Here is a 20,938-nt window from a genome sequence, read left to right as displayed (position 1 = left end):
GATGTTTCAAGAGATCCACAGACTATAACTAAAGAAATGGACTTTTGGCAGTGAAATTGCCATCAATGTTTAGAGGAACTCTGGGCCTGGCTCTCCACATTGTGAGAAGTAAATGGAGGTTCCTTCTGGACAGCCATGGGCCTTATCCCCACTCAGTTCAAAGGCTCATGGCTACAGGGCCCCATGAGGACACGACACACAACACATTTGTGGGCAGGGATTTGGGATTCCTTCCAAAGTACTGTGAGATTGAGACTGAGAGTTAAGCAGGAACTGAGGGGTCTTAGCAGAATTTTTTCTTGAATTTTACTGGGAGAAACTGAACATCAGCTTGTTGGATGAAGTGAACTCCAAAACTAACTCTGGGATTTCGAAGGCTGAAATAGGGAGGTGCCCTTTGGAAGTGTTGACTCAAGCACACAGACAAGCAAAACAAGGAATTAGAGATTTCTTAGGATCTTAGTTGTCTTATATCAGCTTCTGAGACCCAAATACCCAGGTCCACTCACTCTGAGGTCCCAGGCGTCAAGTCCCAGTTGTCTCTGGGCTTCAGCCAGTTTTGCATAGAGCTGGGTGCCTGCTGTGACTGCTGGTCTCAGAAAAATATGTTGACTATGCTTCTACATCCACCACCTCCAGGAGGATAGAAATAACAGAAGCACAGGTAGCTAACTATCACAGTTAGATTTCGCTGCTTTTCAAAACCTCCCACCCTCCTGACCTTCAGATTTAAAGCAATGTAAAAATGTAAATGGTATTAGAGGAAATCAGGCTTTTAATTTGTTTTGCTAAGTCTACTGAAACTGGTTGAGGTTTTTTTTGTTGAGGAAATAAATTTAAATAAAAAAATAAATTACTTTTTCCTAAAGGAAAAGAAGGGATTTTATTAACTTTGAAAGTAAGAAAATTCCTTCTTTGCTGCTTAAACATTTCCCAAAACTCAACATGTAAGAACACAGCATTTGCATTCTATTTCACTTTTTTTTAGTGCAGCTAGAGCTCTCCAACTGCTAGCCTGGGGGGACAATTCTGTCTGGCCCCAGAAAGATATTCCACTATTATATGACCTTTTAAAATATATCTGCTAAGCAGATCCCAAATAAATTGCTGTAACAGAGTTTAGCCCCAGGTTGTCGAGAAATTGTCAAGAAGTCCTGCTTTAGACAAACTTTAAAAATTCTATGGAGAAAAATGTCACCATGTTTTTTTCCACGGGAACAGAAAAAACTTTATTTGATGCCTTTGTCTCACTATTGAACAATCTGTAAACAGCTGGCACAAGCTGAACAAGTCGGTAGAGCAGCATGTCAAAATAGAATTGAGGAGGCCCACAAGGATGATCAGGGGGCTGGATCACCATTCCTAAGAAGATGGGCTGAGAGAATTGGGGTTGTTCAGCCTGGAGAAGGCTCCAGGAAAACCTTACATCACCGTCCAGTATTTAAAGAGGCTGCAGGACAGCTGAGATGGGCTTTTTATAAAATCATGTACAGATGGGACAAGGGGGAATGGCTTTGAAGTGAAAGAGGGGAGATAATTAAGAAAATATTTTTGACTGTGAGGGTGGTGGGGTTCTGGGACAGGCTGGCCAGAGAAGTTGTGGATGTCCCGTCCCTGGAAGTGTCCAGTGTCAGGTTGAATGAAGCTGGGAGAAAACTGGACTAGGTTGGCCACCTATAATGGTGGAAGGTGTCCCTGCACAGGGTAAGGGTAGCTGGAACTTGATGAACTCAAAGGTGCCTCCCAGCCCAAACCATTTTATGATTTTTTTTTTTTCCTTGTTATTTGGATCTGAATTTTTGCCTACATTTTGAACACAAATTTATCTCTTTTTGCCACTGTTGTCAGGATACTGTTGGGGCAGCCACAGGAGTGTTTGGAAGAAAATGAGATCAGGATCAAACCTTTCTCCTGGTTTCTGGAGTCCATGAGCCTGCAGAGAACCACTAAGCACCTCTACATGCTAGAGAAACCATTGTGTGGTCAGCAAGCCTTTGCTGTTCCCAATTTAGAGGCCACGGCCTCTTGGCTGAAAAGGAACAGTGAGGAATGCCAGCTACAGTAAACACCAATACCAGATATAAATTGTGAAAGTTTAGAGTATGTCTGTTGTTTTCCCTAGCAGGACTGCCTGCTCTACCGTGTAAGACTGCCTAAGAAACAGCCCTGACTTCTCACTGAAAAATGTCATTTAGTCTGTGAGGCTTCTTTGCCTGACCTCTTCTGCCACACACATCCAGGCTAGACCCAAATCCCTCATTTTCCCTCGCAATTTTTCAAACCTCTGGCTTTTTTTTTCTCCCATCCTGTCCTAATGCAGCTGTTACACAGCCAAATGTAGACCATCCTTGACCTTCCCATTCACCAACACCCTGTGTATCCCCATAACCTGAGCCTCCACCACCGACCATATCTGCATCCCCTCGGGCCTCTCCTCAGGCACTGCCCTGTCCCCATTCTTGTATTCAGACTCAGTGATTTCACCGTCACAGCTCTTCACCATTCTGCCCTTCTCTCTCCTCTCTCACTGGTTCTCCACTCAATGCCCAGCTGACCCCTGTAGTCTCTGCTCACACACCCCTTTTGCAGCCAGCATGTTTCTCCAGCTGGGCCATGCTGTCAATTCCCACTGAAATGGCAGGGCCACAGCAGGACTCATCTCACTCAGAGAAATTACACTTAGTTGGACACTCCCTGAAGACAGTGACTCCCATTCTCAGAGTGGGCTGGTCTAGGAAGACTTGCATGGAGGTAAAGTGTGCCACAGCCTGAATGTCAACATCTGTGGGAACCCTTGTATCTGTGCAAGGCAGGATTTGCACTGGGTCTCTCACATTCCCACTACATGTGTGCGAGTTATTCCGTGTGTAGGTGTGCCAAATGTCAGAGGATGTGGATTACATCTTTGTGCTGGTCTCAATGGTTCTGGTGATAATTCCCCTCTCAGTTATGTAGATAGTTTAAATGTGAACAGTTTGTGTACAAAGCTAAAAGAGAACTGCAGTAAAACAACGCTATTAAGGCTGCTAAGGCAAGTAGGCAATGTGAGAAGGGCAACTTTTCACCCTGCCCACACATGGCTAACTCTACCTCTGTCATAGGGTAACACTACAACACAGCCCAGGAACACTCACTGGTGTCCCATAAAACACATTTAAAGAAAGCACTTGAAGACATTAAGTTAGTGAAATACAGAGACAGACATACTGTAGAAAAATGTTTTAACAGAGAAGAGAGCAAGCAAGACAGGTTTGGACACTATTAATTAGGAAGGCATGTCAGAAATTAGAGAAAGGAGAACATGGATGCAGAAGCAGAGGTCAAATGGTTATCCCAAAGTGTCAGATAAGATGTAGATAAATTAAAGCTGGAGGAATTGCTTTACTGGATCACTTGGTTTGCTCCAGTCACCTCTCTCTGAGAGCAAAAACACCTGCATCTGCCAACTTTTTGCACACCTTTGAGCAGCAGACACTGTCAGGCCAATTCTGCTCCATGTCCCTGCTTTGTCCCCTCCATGTCTCCTTGGCATGTGCCTGTTCTTCACACCATTGGTGTAGCAGCTTCAGTTTCTGCCCATGGGACAGTGACTCCAGAAGGCTGTGTAAACAACCTGTCTTATTTCCAGAGACACTGTGGTTTCCCTCCACTCAACTTGACATACCCTGGCACCCCAGGTATAAGCTACCACAAGTGCTATATGTTTTTCTCCTTTTCTTCACATTCCAGATGCACCTTCATGTTGGCAAAATGTCTCCCCCCCCGCTTTTTGAAATGTCCCACATTAAACAAAACAAGGAGTATTCTAGATTACAAACTGCAAGGGCTTCTTAGGAGCATAGGTTTATATGTCCTACAGGAAATATCTTGTTTGACTCCTAGTACTACATGAACATTGAGTTTCATTCCAGATTCCTGCAGGGAGTGCATTTGAAAGTTGTTAATGGGCCACCTCATTTGGAAAAACATCCAGTCTTCTCTGAAGATGCCAAAATAGACAAAATAGCGTCACTTGATGAGGGTCATAATAGTTAATTAAGTTTGCTGTTAAATAATCCTATTCCCTACTAAACTCCTCCTAGCTTATGAAAAGAAACTGGGGAGACAAAGGAGAGAGATTAAAAGTGAGAAAAGCAGTGAGGAATGAGAACTGAACACAGGAGGGGGTGAAGCTCGGGAGAAGGGCTGAGGGATGGGTAGAGCTTGTATCCTGTTATTAAAAACATGCTGTGGCAGTTAAATGCTGCAGTGTGGTGACAAAAAAGGTGGAGTGGGAGATGCAAGGCAGCAGGCAGGTCATGATGATCTACAGAGTTTCAATCTGGAAGCTGAAATAGAAAGAAGAAAGATGTGTCAGGAGAATAGGACACTGCAAAGCTGTACAGGGCCCTGGGACCAGGGGCATCGCATATTAGGTCTAAAGTGCATTGGCAGCACTCCACAAGACATAGGAGTGGAACAAGGGACCCTGAGGTACATTAGGAAAATATTGTTCAACACCTGCTGACAATGTGCCTCCAATATGCCCTGCCAGATATGGCAGTTTCTCATTTAATAAAAAAATATTTGGAAAAAAAGGCAACTACTCTCCTTGGGTTCATCCAGGGAAATGAGCAGGTGCAGAAATAAGGTGTTTTAAAGGAAAGAAATTCCAGATCACCATATGGGTGATCATGGGTCAACCTAGCTGTTAGGGTTGGGTTCCCCTTTTTGGAGCAGTACACTGACTCTTTTGCACAGTTCCTTAGGATTCATGGATGAGGATAGTTATTTATCAGATCAAAGGTTTTATAGGGGTTTCCTTTCTGATTCCTCTTTCAGCAAACAGAAAATTCTCACAAAATAGATGCATTATTAGAAAGGACTTGAGGCAGGCACCTGTTTGTTGCTGTTATCAGTACTATGATTAAGCTTCATTTTCTTTTTTTTCTTTTTACTGTGAACCTGATTTCAAATTTCCTAAGGAAATTTGTACTTGATTATTTCTCCCTGTAGCCCCTAGAACTGGGCTCTGTCCTTTATTTTACATGATCTAGTGACAATACATTCTGTTTCAGGGCCTTGGAAAATCTGTTTGTCATTCCCACATGGCTACAGCCTAGAAAGCTCAAGGAGCAATGGAAGAAGCCACTCATTTGAGTGCCAGAGTTGGGACAGAACAGATTTTCCAGGCACATCAAGCATGTCTGACCCCTGGTATGTCTCAGTTCAGACCAGCACTGGTTTGTTGTGGCTCTGGCACAGCCAGAGAGCCAAGGAGGGATTCATAAGGTATCTCCAGCTCAGCTTAATCCCAGGGGACGAGGATACCCCCAGAGAGATGCTTTGAACTCTCAGAGAAGGGGAAGGAGACATAGAAGTTTAATATTTGCTTGAGTATTCCAAAGCAGCCAGGCTCTGAGATTTCAGGTCTGCAGACTGAGGATGGAACTCTTCCAGCTGATAAGGAAAGAGTTGTATGAGTAAGAAAGAGAAAGAGCTGTTCATCAAACTCGCTGTACAGCACCTCCAGTCATTGCAGTTGGTAGGGGGAGGCTTTAGGGGGAGGAGGAGGAGCGGGAGAAGTATTAGGGCTGTGAGCCACTATTCATTTACAAACTATAATTAATTTGATGTTTAGATTAATTTCTGATGCACTCTCAAAGGTGCACTGAAAGCATTTTTCCTTTATTATAATGTTGATTGCTTATTGGGGAGATAAATCTAACTGTCAGTTATGCACTGACTTACCAAAACTTTCAGACCAAGCAAGCATGTATGCATAGGGAACAGCTGTTTGCAGCTCTCCAGTTAAAGGGACAGCTCTGCCTTTTCCCAATAACTCACATTAAAGAAAATCTATACATTGTACACAGGGACTTCTGCTTTCTTTTGTAGCTCAAGAATTTATTAGACAAGAATATGTTAGCAGAATCTATCTTCTATTTATCTGGGTGTCCATGTGTCTATCACTATTCTATCCATCTCTCCCCACAAGTGATAAAGTCTGCCCAGATTTTTTTTTTTAAAGTTATGAACATGTGTCCACATACCTACTCACAAGCACACTTACCCTATAATTTTAAATGTTCTTTCTTCTGGGATAATTAGATGGAGGAACTCATTACTGGTTCATTGTGGCTACTCCTTTATTAACATTCAAAAGGGAAATGGTCACTATCTGACTAATAGAAATAACCAGAGTTAAGAGTTAACACCAGAGGAGGAGTTTAGTGCCACTTTTATTCCAGTCAGAAGTTTCTGTTCAGAAGCCACAATAATGACCCCTCCAATGGGCAGGCCCATTTCTGAACTCAAAGTGATGGATTTGCAGAGTGCAGACTCAACACATCCTATTCTTGTGGGACTGCAGACCTGCTAGAGCATTTTGTCTACCCATGGTATCTGGGTTTATTTTTTGTTCTCCCAAGATCTGTGATGCAAGGAAAATTCAAGCTGCAGAATGGATGAGTCTCTGTCAGTCCATGCAGCCATCCATCCCCCCATACACCTATCTTCAACATCTTTAAAGCTACCCATTGTGACTCATCCACTGCACAGGTCTGTTCTTCACCATTTTGAAATCTGTTGCCTAGTTAGTTGTTGAGCAGCTGTTCAATAGATCCTCACATCCTCATGCTTGGCCCTAAGCCTTCTTTTACACGATGTTCAAACTCTGCCATGAATATGAATTTATTTTATTTCCTCATCTGTTTTACTAAAGCCCTTCCCAGCAAAGCATTTGAGAGGTTCACAGAGCTAAGTAAATGGCATTTTGCTGGTGCTCACGGTGTCCTCATTTCAACAAGGGGATGATGAGGCAGAGAAATATCCAAAACAGTTTATTGATATTTGATTCCTAATCTGTGTTTCCACAAGCCTGATCAGTCTGTTTGCCTGTTTTGTCTAACAATTTAGCATAATGCAGAGCATGCTCTGTTTCTGTCTGCTTCAGATGCAGGTACAGGCAGCAGCCTTTCTGACAGTGAAATCCTAGGTCATGCACCAAGATAAGAGGAAAACTCAATAAATCCTCATCTTCACTGAAAACTAAAGAGGCTTCACACATCTGCAAAAAACACTCTGCCACAATTTTACATATATTTTTAACATGTGTGTGCTATTATCTCAATTTGGGTGGTCCATGACAATTAAGCCACAGCTGGAACTTCCTTGGGCATGGCTCAGTAATGACAAGGGACAGGAACACCCACTTTTGAGAGAGTTTAGTGACATAGATTCAATCTGTGGTGTACCATTGGCACTCAGAACCTGCTCTGTTTTATTTAATAGTGAAAAAACAGCCTAGAGGTCTTACTAAAGGAATTCTGTGATATACAATATACTTAGCATAACTGGGATGTCATGGCAGAAATAGGGACAAATTCCAGTTTTCCAAGGTAATATCTGGTTGTACAACCACAGAACCATCATTTCCCTGCCATATTTACTGTCTAAATTCCAACACTTACAATAACAAGTCTGATACATTGCCATTTTCCTTGCCCTGTTATGTTATTCATTCTCGACAGTAATTAAAATAAGGAAGTCATGAAAGAGAAAAATACAGAAATGTGTGGTTAGAAGCAATGTCTTTATGCATATACAAAGCAATACAGAATTAAAATTTTATAGGTAACATAATTTCTTGCATTTCTAAATTGAGTACTTAATTTTGCAACCTTATCGTTGTTTCAATTTATGGTTGCATGTGATATCTTCCCTTTTCAAGTAAGTAAAACTAAATCAAAAAATCCCCACATAAGATTAGCATCTTCAAATAGTATATATTGATGGATTCAAAAGCTGTCATCAGGGTAACAACATGCAGATCCCCATAAAAACAGGTGTATCATTCATAACCATTTCTGGTTTCATGGATATCAAATCCCCAAAACCAATTTGGCATCAGCTGTGCTCTCTCCAGTGTTGATCTGTCATATCACACATATATAACTATTTATATAATATATATAACAAAAGATATGCATAGGTATTTACATTATACATGTACTACATCTACTACATACATTTATTCAATAACAAATACAAAAACTTCCAGACACAAGTTATTGACAGCAATGAAAATTGCTGAACAATTGTTTGAATTTTAGCAACCTGCTCCAATGCTTGCTGGCCTTCAAGGTTAAGAGCTTTTCCTTGTATTCACTCTGAATTTCTGCTGTTTCAATTTATGTTCCCTGTCTCTCATTCTCCCACTATGCATCCCTATGAATCATCTCAAGGGAAGGGACCCACAAATATCACAGAGCCCAACTTCCTGCTCTTCCCAGAACTTCCCAGAATTCATATGGTTAAGAGCATTGTCTAGATGGTCCATGAACTCAGACAGGAAACAGATTTTCGTCCTTTTGGACAGCATGACCTAAAAATCTGATTGTGTTCTGACCATTTAAAGGTGAAATTAAGTGATTCTTCTAAAGATAGGTCTCTTCAGATCCTTTAAATTCTTCTCTAGAAGGGTCTTCAGAAATCATAAAGCTTTTACCCAGGTCTTTGTGAATCTTCTGACACAGCTGAACAGGTTTCAGAAGGATTATTGTTTTGCAAGATTTTTTTTTCAATTCTAATGAGAGAATTTTTGCTACTGGGTTTTTGAATTTAATGCAAAAGACACTTTTTTTTTGGTGGGAGGAGAGGTGGCTCATATTTTTAGCCCATTTCTTCAAATTAAGATCCCTCTACAAACTATCGATATATATCATGGCTTTTTCAGGTCTTTAATTTTTCTTTTCAAAGATATTTTCAAAACCATGTTTTCAAGATATATTTCTACTCCTCTTATATCAGTAATTAAAACACAATCTTATTTTCCAGTTTTCTACCCAAAGGTGGATCAGGTGATTGTTGGGCAGAGGCCCCAGAGCCAGTACTAGGTCAGGATTTAGTAAATCTGTGTTATGATTCAGGTCCCGCAGGCTGAATGTAACTCTTGAGGAACCGCAGACTGCTCTTCACTGAGATCTCCAAGATTCAGGCCTTTAAAGCCACCAATGGTGAACATTCTGCTGGCAGATCCACAGGAATCTATCAGCATCTCTGCTATAATAGGATGTTTTTTCTTTCCCATTGTTGTTTTTGGAAAAAGAAGCCAATCATTTTCCTGTCCTTTGTGGGTAGTTGAAAACACGATGGTCTTACCATGACAGCAGAAGTACCATAAATTCTAAAGCTGGTTGAATCTGGAAACATTATCTTCCATGAACATGTACAACTCTTTATTTTCTCCTCTTGCTACCCAGATAGCTCAGTGCCAGTTCACAACCTCCTGGTCTAGATATTGAGAGATTTTCTCTTTTCCCTTCCTTTCCCAATGACTCATTGCATATGAGGAGGTTTGTTTTCCTGTTGAGTTCACTTTCAGTTTGGTTAGCTGCTTTTCACACAGTCGCCTCCATAGAGAGTAAAATATTCCTTCAAAAATCATGGCCAAAAACTGTTCACCACCACTTCTGGCTTCTGAACAGAAACTTCCAGACTACTGCACAGGAGAAGCTTCAGGCCTTTCTGTCTCTGTTGGGCTGTCCCCATGGTTTGTACCCATAATGAGGTATCAGGTGTCCAGCAACCAGCAGGGAAGGGGTGGGTAGTTGTCCGTCTAAGTAATGGCCAGCAAGAGCAAGATGAGAAGATTCTGTTCATTGCTGCCCCAAAAACTGATGTATTTCAGAGGCTCCCTAGGACATGAATGAACTGCTAAAATTTAGTGACTAGTACAGTTCACAGCACAACTTACTGTCAGGATTTCCTGGTTTGTTTGGATGTTTTGGTTTATGGTTTTTGGATTCTTTTTCTTGATTAGCCAGGGAAGGAATTTCCTCACCTTACCCACTATGAAATATTTTCAAGAAGAAGGTCACTTTTTATGATGCCTGTCTCTTATAGACCAGGAAGGATGGCTGGTGATTTCAGCAGTTGCCTTGTTCATACATGGCTTCTTTATCAAAAAGTCACAAATGAATCTGGATCCAAGAGAGAATTGGAGAACAAAGAAAATAGATTTAGATGAGAAATGGATTGTGACAAGGCTGGTGGGAGCTTCAATAATTATTTTCATCTGGTTTATATTGGAAACTTCAACAAAACAAATGTAAAAATAGCCTTCATTTTGATTCAGTAAAAATCTCAGTGCCTCCTTAACTGAGCATCTGTGTCTCTTAGAACTTGTGTAAAACCTACATTATACTCATCCTTTATTTCCAGTTTCACACTGGAGAAGAACGTGTATCCTCAAAAGTTCACCTGCTTTTTCAACCATGTGCTTTCCCCCATAAACCTTACACTGGCACATGATGACATCAGATGTTCTCAAGGAAGGCTCAGAAAACAAGTCAAGAATTCCATCCATTTCTGAGAGCATTTAGGAAATAGCTTCAGTCATACTCATCGTTCAAAAAGAGGACAAATACTATTTACTCATCTATGGGTGATACATCACTGGCTGTTTGTTCCTTGAAAGGAAAATCATCATCATCACCTGGGCTGGAACATTATGTTTCTTATAGAAGAACCACAGTGCTTTTTGTTCACAGCAGACATGTATGTATAATGGTCCAGCATCTGATTCATGGGCTCCAGAAAATGGCTGAAGTCTCAATCCTTCACTTCTTCAATAAATCCATTGGATGGCTTCAACTCCTGCTTATAAGAATGGGTAGAATCACAGTCTCTAGCATCAGACAAGCAATTGCTCATCCTTTAGAAAACCTCTGTTTACAGGAAAAAGAGAAGTTTCAATCTTTACTCCACTCTTAAGATGAGAGATCTGTTGTGGTTTTCTATTTGAAATTTTTACTCCCTTTTATCTTCTTAAAAAAATTAGTCCTGATCATGTGCCCAGATGTATATATGAGCCAAACCTTTGGATCACAGAATCACAGAATTGCTGGGGTTGGAAGGGACCTTAAAGAGCATTTAATTCCAGTCCCCTGCCATGGGCAGGGGCACCTTCCATTAGACCAGGTTGCTCCCAGCTCCATCCAACCTAACCTTGAACACTTCCAGGTATATGGCATCCACAGCTTCTCTGGACAACCTGTGCCAGGTTGTGCCATTCCTCTCACAGTAAAGAATTTCTTTCATATATATAATCTAAATTTCCCTTCTTTGAGTTTGAACTCTCATATCAGATCTGACCATCAGTAGTTTAAATTGTCAAAATTCTAGTCAAATCTAGAGTCATCTTACCCTTGTGCTTTCAACATGAGTCATGACAACAGTTTTCCTATGAAAAACAATCAAACACCATACAGATTATGAAAGAGAAGACTCTTAGGTGGAGTCTTCTTGGTCTTATTGGCCATAATCAGGGTCAGCATCTATAGCCCTCTGCTTTCAGAGAAGACATTGCTTCTTCTAACTGGATATTTCTCCATCTGGAGGCCATCCAACAGACAATGCACAAAGCTTCTCTGCACACTCCTGTTCACACTATTGCAAAGTGGAGAGGTAGTTTCATGCACAGGAGGACAGGAAGGCAACATAAGGAAGATACTTGTGTATTTCAAGCTACCTTCTGCACTGGGTGTTCTGACCTTTAGAGAAAGTTAATCATGCCATCTACTTTCACTCTTCATTTAATCTCCCCTTCCCATCTGTTCAGTTTCTCTCAGCTGGAAGCAAGATGAAGAACGAGTACCACTCAGCCCTCTCAGTGGTCTGTAGCCCACGCTTTGGGGCCATTTATTATAAGGCATTAACATCAATTGTCACCTGTATCATGACTGTTACCTCAATCCATCCCAGATTAGTAGGCAAGAACTGATTCTCTAAATATCTGAAACGGAAAATGAACCACAGACAGGCTGATACGCAGTACCAGAAGAGATCTGATCCTTTGGACTGAAGTCTGAAATAACATATGCCAGGTGCCTCAGCTCATGTGACAGGTTAAAACCTTCTGTTTGAGTCATAGCATCCCTTTTAGACAATCTCTTAATCAAGGTTTCATGTGATAGGTGCTCCACCTCTATTGCTAAACAAAATGTTTTCCAAAATAGTTAATTACCTTCAGCATTTATAATATGCAGGCTTGGTGTCTTATTTCCATTTTAAATTTGACAAATGCTTGCTTCCAGCTAGAAGAAATCGGCAAAAATCTACTTTCCCCCCCTATTCTAAAAGAACCCCATGTTTTAGTAGATATTATTTATAGGCTGTGGCCAGAAGTATGTTTAACCTTCTCTTCAGTAAACTCTGGCCACTCTCATTACTCTTTCAGACCTAGAATTACTCTTCTACTTCTGAATAAGTATTAAAATTTATTTGTTTTGTAGAGCAATCACTAGAACTAAATGCAGAATTCCAGTAAGGACCTTTCCTGAGCCATACTAAGAGATAACACTACCTTGCTATTTTTAGAGAATATTCAGCAGAGGCTAACTTCATCCTAAAACTGTACTAAATCTTGGGACTTTGAGAATTTCAACACAGTCCTAAGAGCTCATATATTTGTCTGTTACTATGACACCCATCTTCTTCTTAAGAAGCACTGATTTCTAATGAGGATTTCCTCTTTATAGGAGTGACCCACTTGCTTTTTCCTGCAGATACTTAATTTTGCATTTGATTTGATTTAAATTAACACCCTTTAACTGTGTCCAGCCTACACAGTGACCCAGGTCACTTACTTCTGTCATTATTTCACCATTGTTGTATGATTGGCCAATTTTACCAGTAATTACCTCAAATGTCTTCCAAGTAATGCCAGAGAATTAAATAGCACAGAGATTTCAGCGCACCGCTGAAGGAGACTACTAGAATCTATGCAATTTTGTTTGTCACAACTGACAAATTTTCTGGTGGTCTCATTTCTGGGCTGATTTCATTTTCTGTGAAGAAGTGCTGCCTGAAACACTGAAATAAAGTTTAAATACACTTTATGATAACTTATTTTATTCACCAAACTTGCAATTTCATGCAATCAGTTTCATTTGATAGATGCAATATTCCATGAAACCATGGTGAATGGTACTAATTGTGTACTTTAAATTCTTTGCCATATTATGTCATATCAAAATTTTCGTAATTTTTCTGACACTTATGGAAGTTTAACTAAGTTTATCAGGTCACCTAGTTTATACCCTTAAAATTTAATATTAGATTTTTTTTTTCCTTTTCCTGGAACATTTTGAAGGTTTTCTAATATTCCATAAATTTCTAAAATGAACATTAATGGTTCAGCAGATTTCTGAGCCAATTCTTCGGATATTCTGAGTTTCCAATTATCTCATCCCACAGATGGGAAATATTTAATACTAGTTGTTTAGCACAGTCGTCAGTTACTGACTGTTCATACATTAAAAAAATAAATGGATGGATGGATGGGACGGATAGCCGTGTAGACAGATCTCTCTTGGACATGATTAAACAGCAGTGGAAGGTTAAATAACCCAAAAAGTCATCCAACCCTATTAGACACTGGAAAACAGCTGAAGTGCTATGCCCTTGCTCTGCAGACACACTACTTTATTGAGTATTCCAGTACCCATAAATCACCTTACAATACAATACCTTCCAATGCACACATACATTATAGAGCTACTTACATACAGATTGTATCCTGAAATTCTTTACAGCACTAAAAAATTGCGAGGCAACAGCTAGTACATTGTGTAAAGAACACAGCAAGGTAAAGACCTTGCAAAGCAATTAAAGGAAAACCTCCATTCTCTGATAAGACTAATAAACACGGAGAAAAAGAAACTGAGCAGTTATAGGAATTAAATAGACTGAGGTAGCAGGGAAGGCCTGAGTAGGTGGGCAGGTCCTGATGTGGGGAGAAGGACAGGAGCTACTGAACACCACCCTTCCCACAGGAAGACTGCTTTGATGTGAGCACCTTACTGCTGCTTTCACAGATAAAAATGCCTCCCTAGATCTTACCTTTCACTGGTAACAAAAGAAAGGAACCCATGAGCTGAGGGGACAGTTATATTCATAACCAATTGTATCAATAACTAATTCCTTAATTACTGACTCGGATTCTTAGAGGAAGGACAGGAGAGCAAGGTCTCTGGTCTAACCAATTACCAGTACTTTCTGCAGGTCCCTCCATTTTAGTACTCTCAGATACGTGGTGTGACTCCTGGGGATGTCCTGTGTAGGCCAGGAGTTGGCCTCAATGATCTTTGTGGATCCCTTCCAGCTCAGGATATTCTATCATTCTGTGGTTCTAGTATGGCCAAGCTCCCTTCTTACAGCCTGGGTGGAAGCACTTCGGACACAAGGGAATCAAGAGGCCGGGACTTCCCCTTGCTAGTGCCCAGGCCATGCTCATGGCATTTCATCTCTTTCTCTCCCAGAGGCTGAGCAGCAGGTCCTTGCTCTTCTGTTACTCTTATTTCCCTCTAGTAAAATGAACACGGGTTGAATGCCAAAAGAAAAAAGTTCAGATATGCTCTCCTTAGCTGGTGATTTTCATAAGTGAAGGAACAAGAAATACCAGGGAAGATACTTCATGGCAGTCAGACAAAACTAGTTCTGATGGCCAGAACTAGTAAAAAAAGTCTGGCCTAAAAAGAGCTAATAAGCAGCAATTTCTACGTGTTTCTGTTGCAACCTCTTGCAAAGTGTATCTCTGAGATGGCAGCAATTATCTGGAACACAGATAAAAATATTCTTAGTTTTAAGACAAGTTTAATATTCATTTCTTTGAGGTCCCTCTTTTCCTTTCCATTGCCTGAAGGAAACCTGCCCCCCAGTTCAGCAGTCTGGATGAAAATCTTGCATTTGGACCTCATTCATGGTCTTGACTCCTGATTTAAGGGAAGTTCAGCATAGTGCCTATTCACTGGGCTCCATCCAGAGGAAAGCTTCTTCCCAAGAGAGACAACATGTTATTCCAACCTGGTAGCAGATCAAGAGGTTGTTTTGCACATTAGCCACTAATTCTCTTTGCTGGATGCAAAGCAAAACAGAAAACTCAGAAGGGCCCATTAAGGATCCGTGGAAACATAACTGTGCTCATTCAGGACTGCTTTTAGTGCACAAACTAATTCATGGACATGCAGAGAAAGCACAGACCATAAACAAAAAGTTTACATTTACAAAACAGTCTTCAGATGTACTCTGACATAGATTGTGAATTCCCTTCTTTGTCATCCTGTCTGATTAAAACAGAAAAACAGCCCTTAGGTAATATCTGTTACATAAAGACACTGGTGATCATGTAATGAGAAAGGCACAAAGCTCCCTCCCCTCATCACACCATGAGAACATTCTCAGGAAGAAAGGGGGAGAAAATAAAGCAATTCCAAAATTGTATCCCAGTTTCTGCTTAATAGTTAATACAGTCCTGTAGGAAAAGAGCAGGCCAGAAGTAGTGGGCTCCAACAACAGTACCTTTCCTGGAAGATGCTGTGGAGAATCAGATAGATTAGATGCCCTCTGCTGCTGTCCTAGCAGCTTTCACCATTCTCTGCCGCTTTTGATAAATCATTTATTAGAACAGCGTTTTTACATAATCCCTGGGGGGGAAAAAAGGAAAAAAGAAAAAACCCACTGATATCACCCCCCTCCCCATAAAGTAGATTTATCACTAAATGCTGTCCTCCTACCAACTGTCTTCAGACCAGAACATATATTTCTCTGATTATTAATTAACTGATGCACAGAAAGAGCTTCAAGCTTTTTAACCTCTCCCTTTCTCTTTTGTCCTTCAAGCATGTAGATGACAATGCAGGGGTGGTGTTCAAAACACAAATAGCAACTGTAATGCTGCCATCACGTTTTGAGCCCATGCTCTTAAATACTAAAGCCATTTAGGAACTGAGTATTTAAATTATTTTCCCAGTACATACATTGTGTTCCTAGTCATACATGTTCAAATCTGTCATAGTACCATGAGTCCTGCTGACGCAGATGAGGAGAAAAAAAGATGGTTAACTGCCAGTACTGCATGTAACAGCAAAAAAAAGTCAAATCTGCCAGTGGGTATTTGACCTGAGAAGAGAAAGGAATATGTTGTTGTTAGCCCAACATGCTTGCCTATCTGCCTATCCCTTATCCACTGTAAAGTCTCAAATCTCAGGATAAGCCATAGCTTTTCTTCTCTTTGGAGTTCATCCAAATACTTTCAACAATATGAAACACAGCTACACATAAATAACAGGAAAGGGGGAGACTTGAATGCACCAGCAACTTCTGAGCACATCAAGGCCCCTGAAAACTAAAGCAGTGAAATGAAGCTAGAGTAATTAGCTGCTCTGTCACTAGAATACGATCACAAAGAAAATACACAGTTATTGGCATTTGCCCGTCTATTTCCCCAGCTCTTGAATCCCAGTTCCTCTATCCTCAGCATCCAGCCAGAGGAGATTTTTATATTTCATCAGTGAATACCAGAACAGCTAAGGAGAAAAAAATCTTGTCCAAATCTGTAGGCAACTAGTATCAGGATCAGAATACAACTCCCAGCTTCATTATCTGGTCTAAATGAAATATAGTGAGCAAATGCACTTCTGATCTCTCTTATTAGTCCCATTTGTTAAAATGCTGTATTATTTACAGCTTCACACAGAATGAGGAAATGGGCTCAGAATTCCATCTCAAACGCAAAGTGATGATAAAAACTGCTAGAGCTTTGTGAGCTTATCTCACAGCAAGGTTCTTGCAGAGGTACAACTATATTAGCACCCCAGTGCAAGGGCTTATCATCTCTCAAAGGTCTAGGCTTGGAAAAAGTAGAGAAATAATAATCTTTTGTCATAGTGGGCAGCAGTTAACATCACTTTGGGGAGTGACCCACCCAGACACTAGACAGTTAACATTTTACCTTGTTGTACCACTCCTAACTATGGAACCAGATCCCAGAGTGGAGGTTCCTTGATTTAAGCTGGGTGCCTGCCTTCACTGCAGCCAGCACTGCTCCCTGACCACTGATTCATTTGAGTACAGCTAAGGGTGTCCTGGTAAAAGTGAGAAATCCTGCCCTTCACTCCTATGACTGCATTGGCTGGACCTCCACTGACTGATTACTGTAGGGTCCTAAGGTGACTTGTTCACAAATGGATGAAGGTGCAGGCACAATCTAGATGTGCACATGTAGTCAGTAGGAGAGACATCCCAAAAGGACCTCTTGCAAGAGTAGAAATCGAAGTTCCCAGGCAAGGTATGATCTCTAAAGACGTGTGTTAAGCAACCATCCAGCTGCAGCCAACTCAGCTTTGATATTGGATTGCTGTGTGTATATCAGTAAATATACCTGGCACTTCTCCCTAGCACTGGGGACAGCTGGCACAAAATGGCCGACACCCAAATTATTAAATTCTCTCCAAAACATCATGGACATGTCCAAGTTAACCACTGAACACAGCCTGTCTCCTGTGCTAAAACTCAGACTTTGTTCAGGAATTGTTTGATGTTAAACACGAGTCAAAAAAAACCTCAGCACTACAGATTATCAGCTTCCAGTTTCTCTGAACTTCCCTGGAATAGTCTACTGCTTTAGATGTAACTAAATAAAACTAATATGTCTTGGCCAGGAATATCACCAAACCAGATGTGACTTTTAAAAATAAATAGGTTTCACTATATCGTATATTCAAGGATATGAGGTATATAGACAATATATTTAAGGTTGAAGCTCAAGTAAGGCATCCCTAAGGTAGTTTCCAGAAGTATTTTAAGTCTGAATGTGCTTGGGTGAAATCAGGAAATGTTTAGTTTATTCCTTTGCTGAGAGTGAATCATAGGACTTTGTTGATAGATTATTCAAGTAGTCAAGTATAAACCAGTAACATCACCAGGCACGTACTGCCTAAAAAGTGATGGCAAGAACAGATCCATCACTATTGAATAAAACTGCAGCTCTAAATAAATAAAACTCTCCAGTTTTCTCCCTAGAAATTAATGATTGCTGTGGGGCTTGAGAGTACTTTTTGTCTGTTCACCTTCAGAGCTGCAGAGTTGGTACCTCCTCACCCAGGGAGTTGGCAGGAAAATTGTGTGGATAGCCAGTTTACCTGGAGCCTTGGCTTCAAGAGGGGAGGACAAAGAATGTTCTCTCTTTATTTCCATAGTAAATATTCCATATTTACTCCCTTTTAAAACCCCATGTGCTAGACTCAGTAAACCTGTTGCCTTTGAGAGACTAAGACCATAGGTGCATGACCTGACATGAAGTTATGTTATTAGCCAAGATCAGGGAGCACAGTTTACAGCAGGAGTGAGAACCCTCTGCATGCACAGCTCTGTGTCTTTTTCAGATTCAATACACCCTATGTCACCTGTGGGACTCTCTTCCAAGGAGGAACTAGACCAGGGAGGAGGGGCTGCTGAATGGATCCACAGCACAGCCCAGGGCTCTAAGCCAGGCTTTAGCTGCTGTCAGGAGCAGGTGTATACCTGGCAGCAAACACTCAGCATTAGCTTTTTAAGGGGCTTGCAAAAACCTATCTCTTCATTTCAGTCTGTCTGTTGAGCAACACCAGGCTCCTAGGATTGATTTGTGCTGCCAGATCCTTGCAGGGGTGGGTAAACAGATGGCTTTGTCTGGAGAGAAGGCTGGTCCAGGCTAGTCTCACCCAAGGTTTGTGCTCAGAAATGTTGTTGGCACACAGGGACGTTCCTGGCAAAAGTAGCAGAGGCAATGCTTGTACAATGTGATGGCCCCCTGCCTCCGTAATACCTCAGATCCATGGTCCCTCCAGCTACAGCCATATACAGTCTGGGAAAATGAGGCCTTTTTTGGGATGTAGAATAGTTAAAAAAAAACCCCAAAATTTAAAATAGGAAAAAAGGAAAAAAGAAACCAACAAAAACCAAGGAGAAAAAAAAACCCCAAACAGTAAAGCCACACCAAAAGCTCTCCCCAAAGCTGAATGCATTGGATGCATTTCATCCTGTGCAGCTGACCTGTATTATTTTATTAGACTGTTAGCAAATCAAGACAAAGAATGTCTTAGGTGACCCACAGATACAATATTCAGTCACTGTAGTTGTTTCTAGTGCTGGATGTACTCAGTGATTGATTGGGAGGTTTGCTGGCAAAGTATGAAATTCCATAGGGAAACCATGTTAGGAAAACACTTGTGTTCATCTCTCAACTGCAGAGTAACATGGAGTTTCCAGAAATTGCCAGTGATTAAAGGTCTTTATATTGCTTGGCTGGCCAACAATCAAATCATTCATGCTGATTAATATGGTAATGAAGAATTTATTAAATTCACATTTTATTTATATTGCCATAATAAGGAAGCAGCAGTAGGTGTGTCAGGTTCCCCTCACCATTAGTACTGGAAGGCAAAGAAAAGGTTACACTGGCAAGTAAAGGAAGGTCTAGAGGTTTACCCCAGTCACAATGGAGCGAGATAGAGGAAGACAGACTGCCTTGAGACCATGCATTACGTCTGCTGACTCCCAGCTCAAAGGTGACCCAAATCTTGTGGCAACATTTGGATCCCTGTGCTCTCCATAGTTTAGTGCTCAGACTGGCACTCAGACTTGGCACTGTGTCCTGGGACACTAATCTGTAACAATCCCTCCTATCTTTTGTCCCACATTGGCAACCATCCTCTCCTCACTCTCCTGCCCACCTGCCCACCCTCTTACCTGCTCACTTCCCCCCTCTCAGTGCCCTCACCCCCTTCCCCATGTTCATTCTCAGTGGTCGTTGCATGTACGTGCCTTGGCACCCTTCAGCTCATTAAGTCCCCTGCCTTGCCTCATGTTTTGACAGGTTTTGTGAGTTTTGACAATCCTGCCAGTGCCCAAGCTGCTATCCAGGCCATGAATGGATTCCAGATTGGCATGAAGAGGCTGAAGGTGCAGCTGAAGAGGCCAAAGGATGCTAATCGTCCCTACTGAAGGGTTGTGGGAACCACTGGATACAAAGCACTAGCACAGGTAACTGCATGGGGAAGGGGGTGTCAGCTACACCTGTAGCGTCTCTCTGTGTTGTAGACTTTCAAGGAGATTCAGCTCTGTGACTCTCTATCTTCTGCCTTTTTGACTCTGGCTAGAGCCACTCTGCTCAGACTCGCACCCACGCATAAACTAGGAAATGTTTGTGTGTGTGTCTCTCTAGAACAAGAGGTGGAAGGATGCTTACTGAGGGATAAGACAACTTTTTCATCCCAGGGGCATCCTGCATCTCTAGAATGTGTTTCTGGTCACTAGAGGAGAGTCAGCAGCTGTCCTGATTCCCCTTGTTCAGTGAAAGAGAGCATTTCTGGTGCTTGAAGAAAATCTGCAGTTAAGAGGTGGGACTGGGCTGCAGTTTAATCCCAGGTGACTGGACTGGGACAGTGTCTGTCTCAATAGCTCTGTGTTGCAAACGTTTCAAAGCATTCTTCATTCTCCATGCAGTACAGTCTGTATCCAATTCCATCTCAGCATAATAACTTAATGTAAATATGTCTCTCTGAAAACCAAATAACCCCTGACTTATTTCTCCACAAACCCAAGAAATTAAGAGAAGGATCCATGTTCACTTCTTGGTCAGTTGTTTTAAACTCCTGTGTGTAGATAAAACCCAACCAAAGCCAAGGAAGCTTAGCTGAAGTAAGGACCTGGGTTCTCATTTTTAGACTCATGTGCCATGTATTGCTGGAAAGAAACCAGCTGGATGTCCCAAGGGAACTTCTAATACATGTAACAACACCAAAGATTATAAGCCACAGCTTGTTTCACTGGAATCCCAACCTATCACCAATAACAAAAATTAAGATGTTTCCAAAAATGGAAATATTTTCTACCACTGTCTGGCTCTTTCATTTTTTGAGAAACAGAAATATAAACCCCTATGTGTTTGTTTACAGAGACAGGAAGTCTCCCTTTTGTTAAAACTGTTCCACGCCAGAGATTCCCCAATAAACTCAGCCCCTAGGGAGGCCCTAAGCAATTTGTACTCCTGAATTAGTGATAAAGAGATTGGTTAGGTGACCTTCCTATGTCATTTCAGCAGTAATGTCTAAGATTCTGTGATTTTTATTCAGGC

At 41.3% G+C, this 20,938-nt stretch overlaps 1 protein-coding gene across 9 annotated transcripts in view; it reads left to right on the top strand.

Moving 5' to 3' along the window:
• Positions 1 to 20,938, top strand: part of CELF4 (CUGBP Elav-like family member 4) — a 694,539-nt gene that overhangs the window by 650,676 nt on the left and 22,925 nt on the right. For all 9 annotated transcript variants that reach the window (XM_088054586.1, XM_088054584.1, XM_088054582.1 and 6 more), the window contains one exon: positions 19,679 to 19,845. In XM_088054586.1, the coding sequence (XP_087910712.1) occupies positions 19,679 to 19,806 (128 nt within the window). In that variant the 3' untranslated portion in view covers positions 19,807 to 19,845. The remainder of the gene's footprint in view (positions 1 to 19,678; positions 19,846 to 20,938) is intronic.

This window comes from Pseudopodoces humilis, chromosome 4, assembly GCF_049639895.1.
Source record: "Pseudopodoces humilis isolate 2021_Gansu_Grassland_sample_001 chromosome 4, ASM4963989v1, whole genome shotgun sequence".
In the NCBI taxonomy this organism is placed as follows: domain Eukaryota; kingdom Metazoa; phylum Chordata; class Aves; order Passeriformes; family Paridae; genus Pseudopodoces; species Pseudopodoces humilis.
This window is presented reverse-complemented; position numbering and strand designations above follow the sequence as displayed.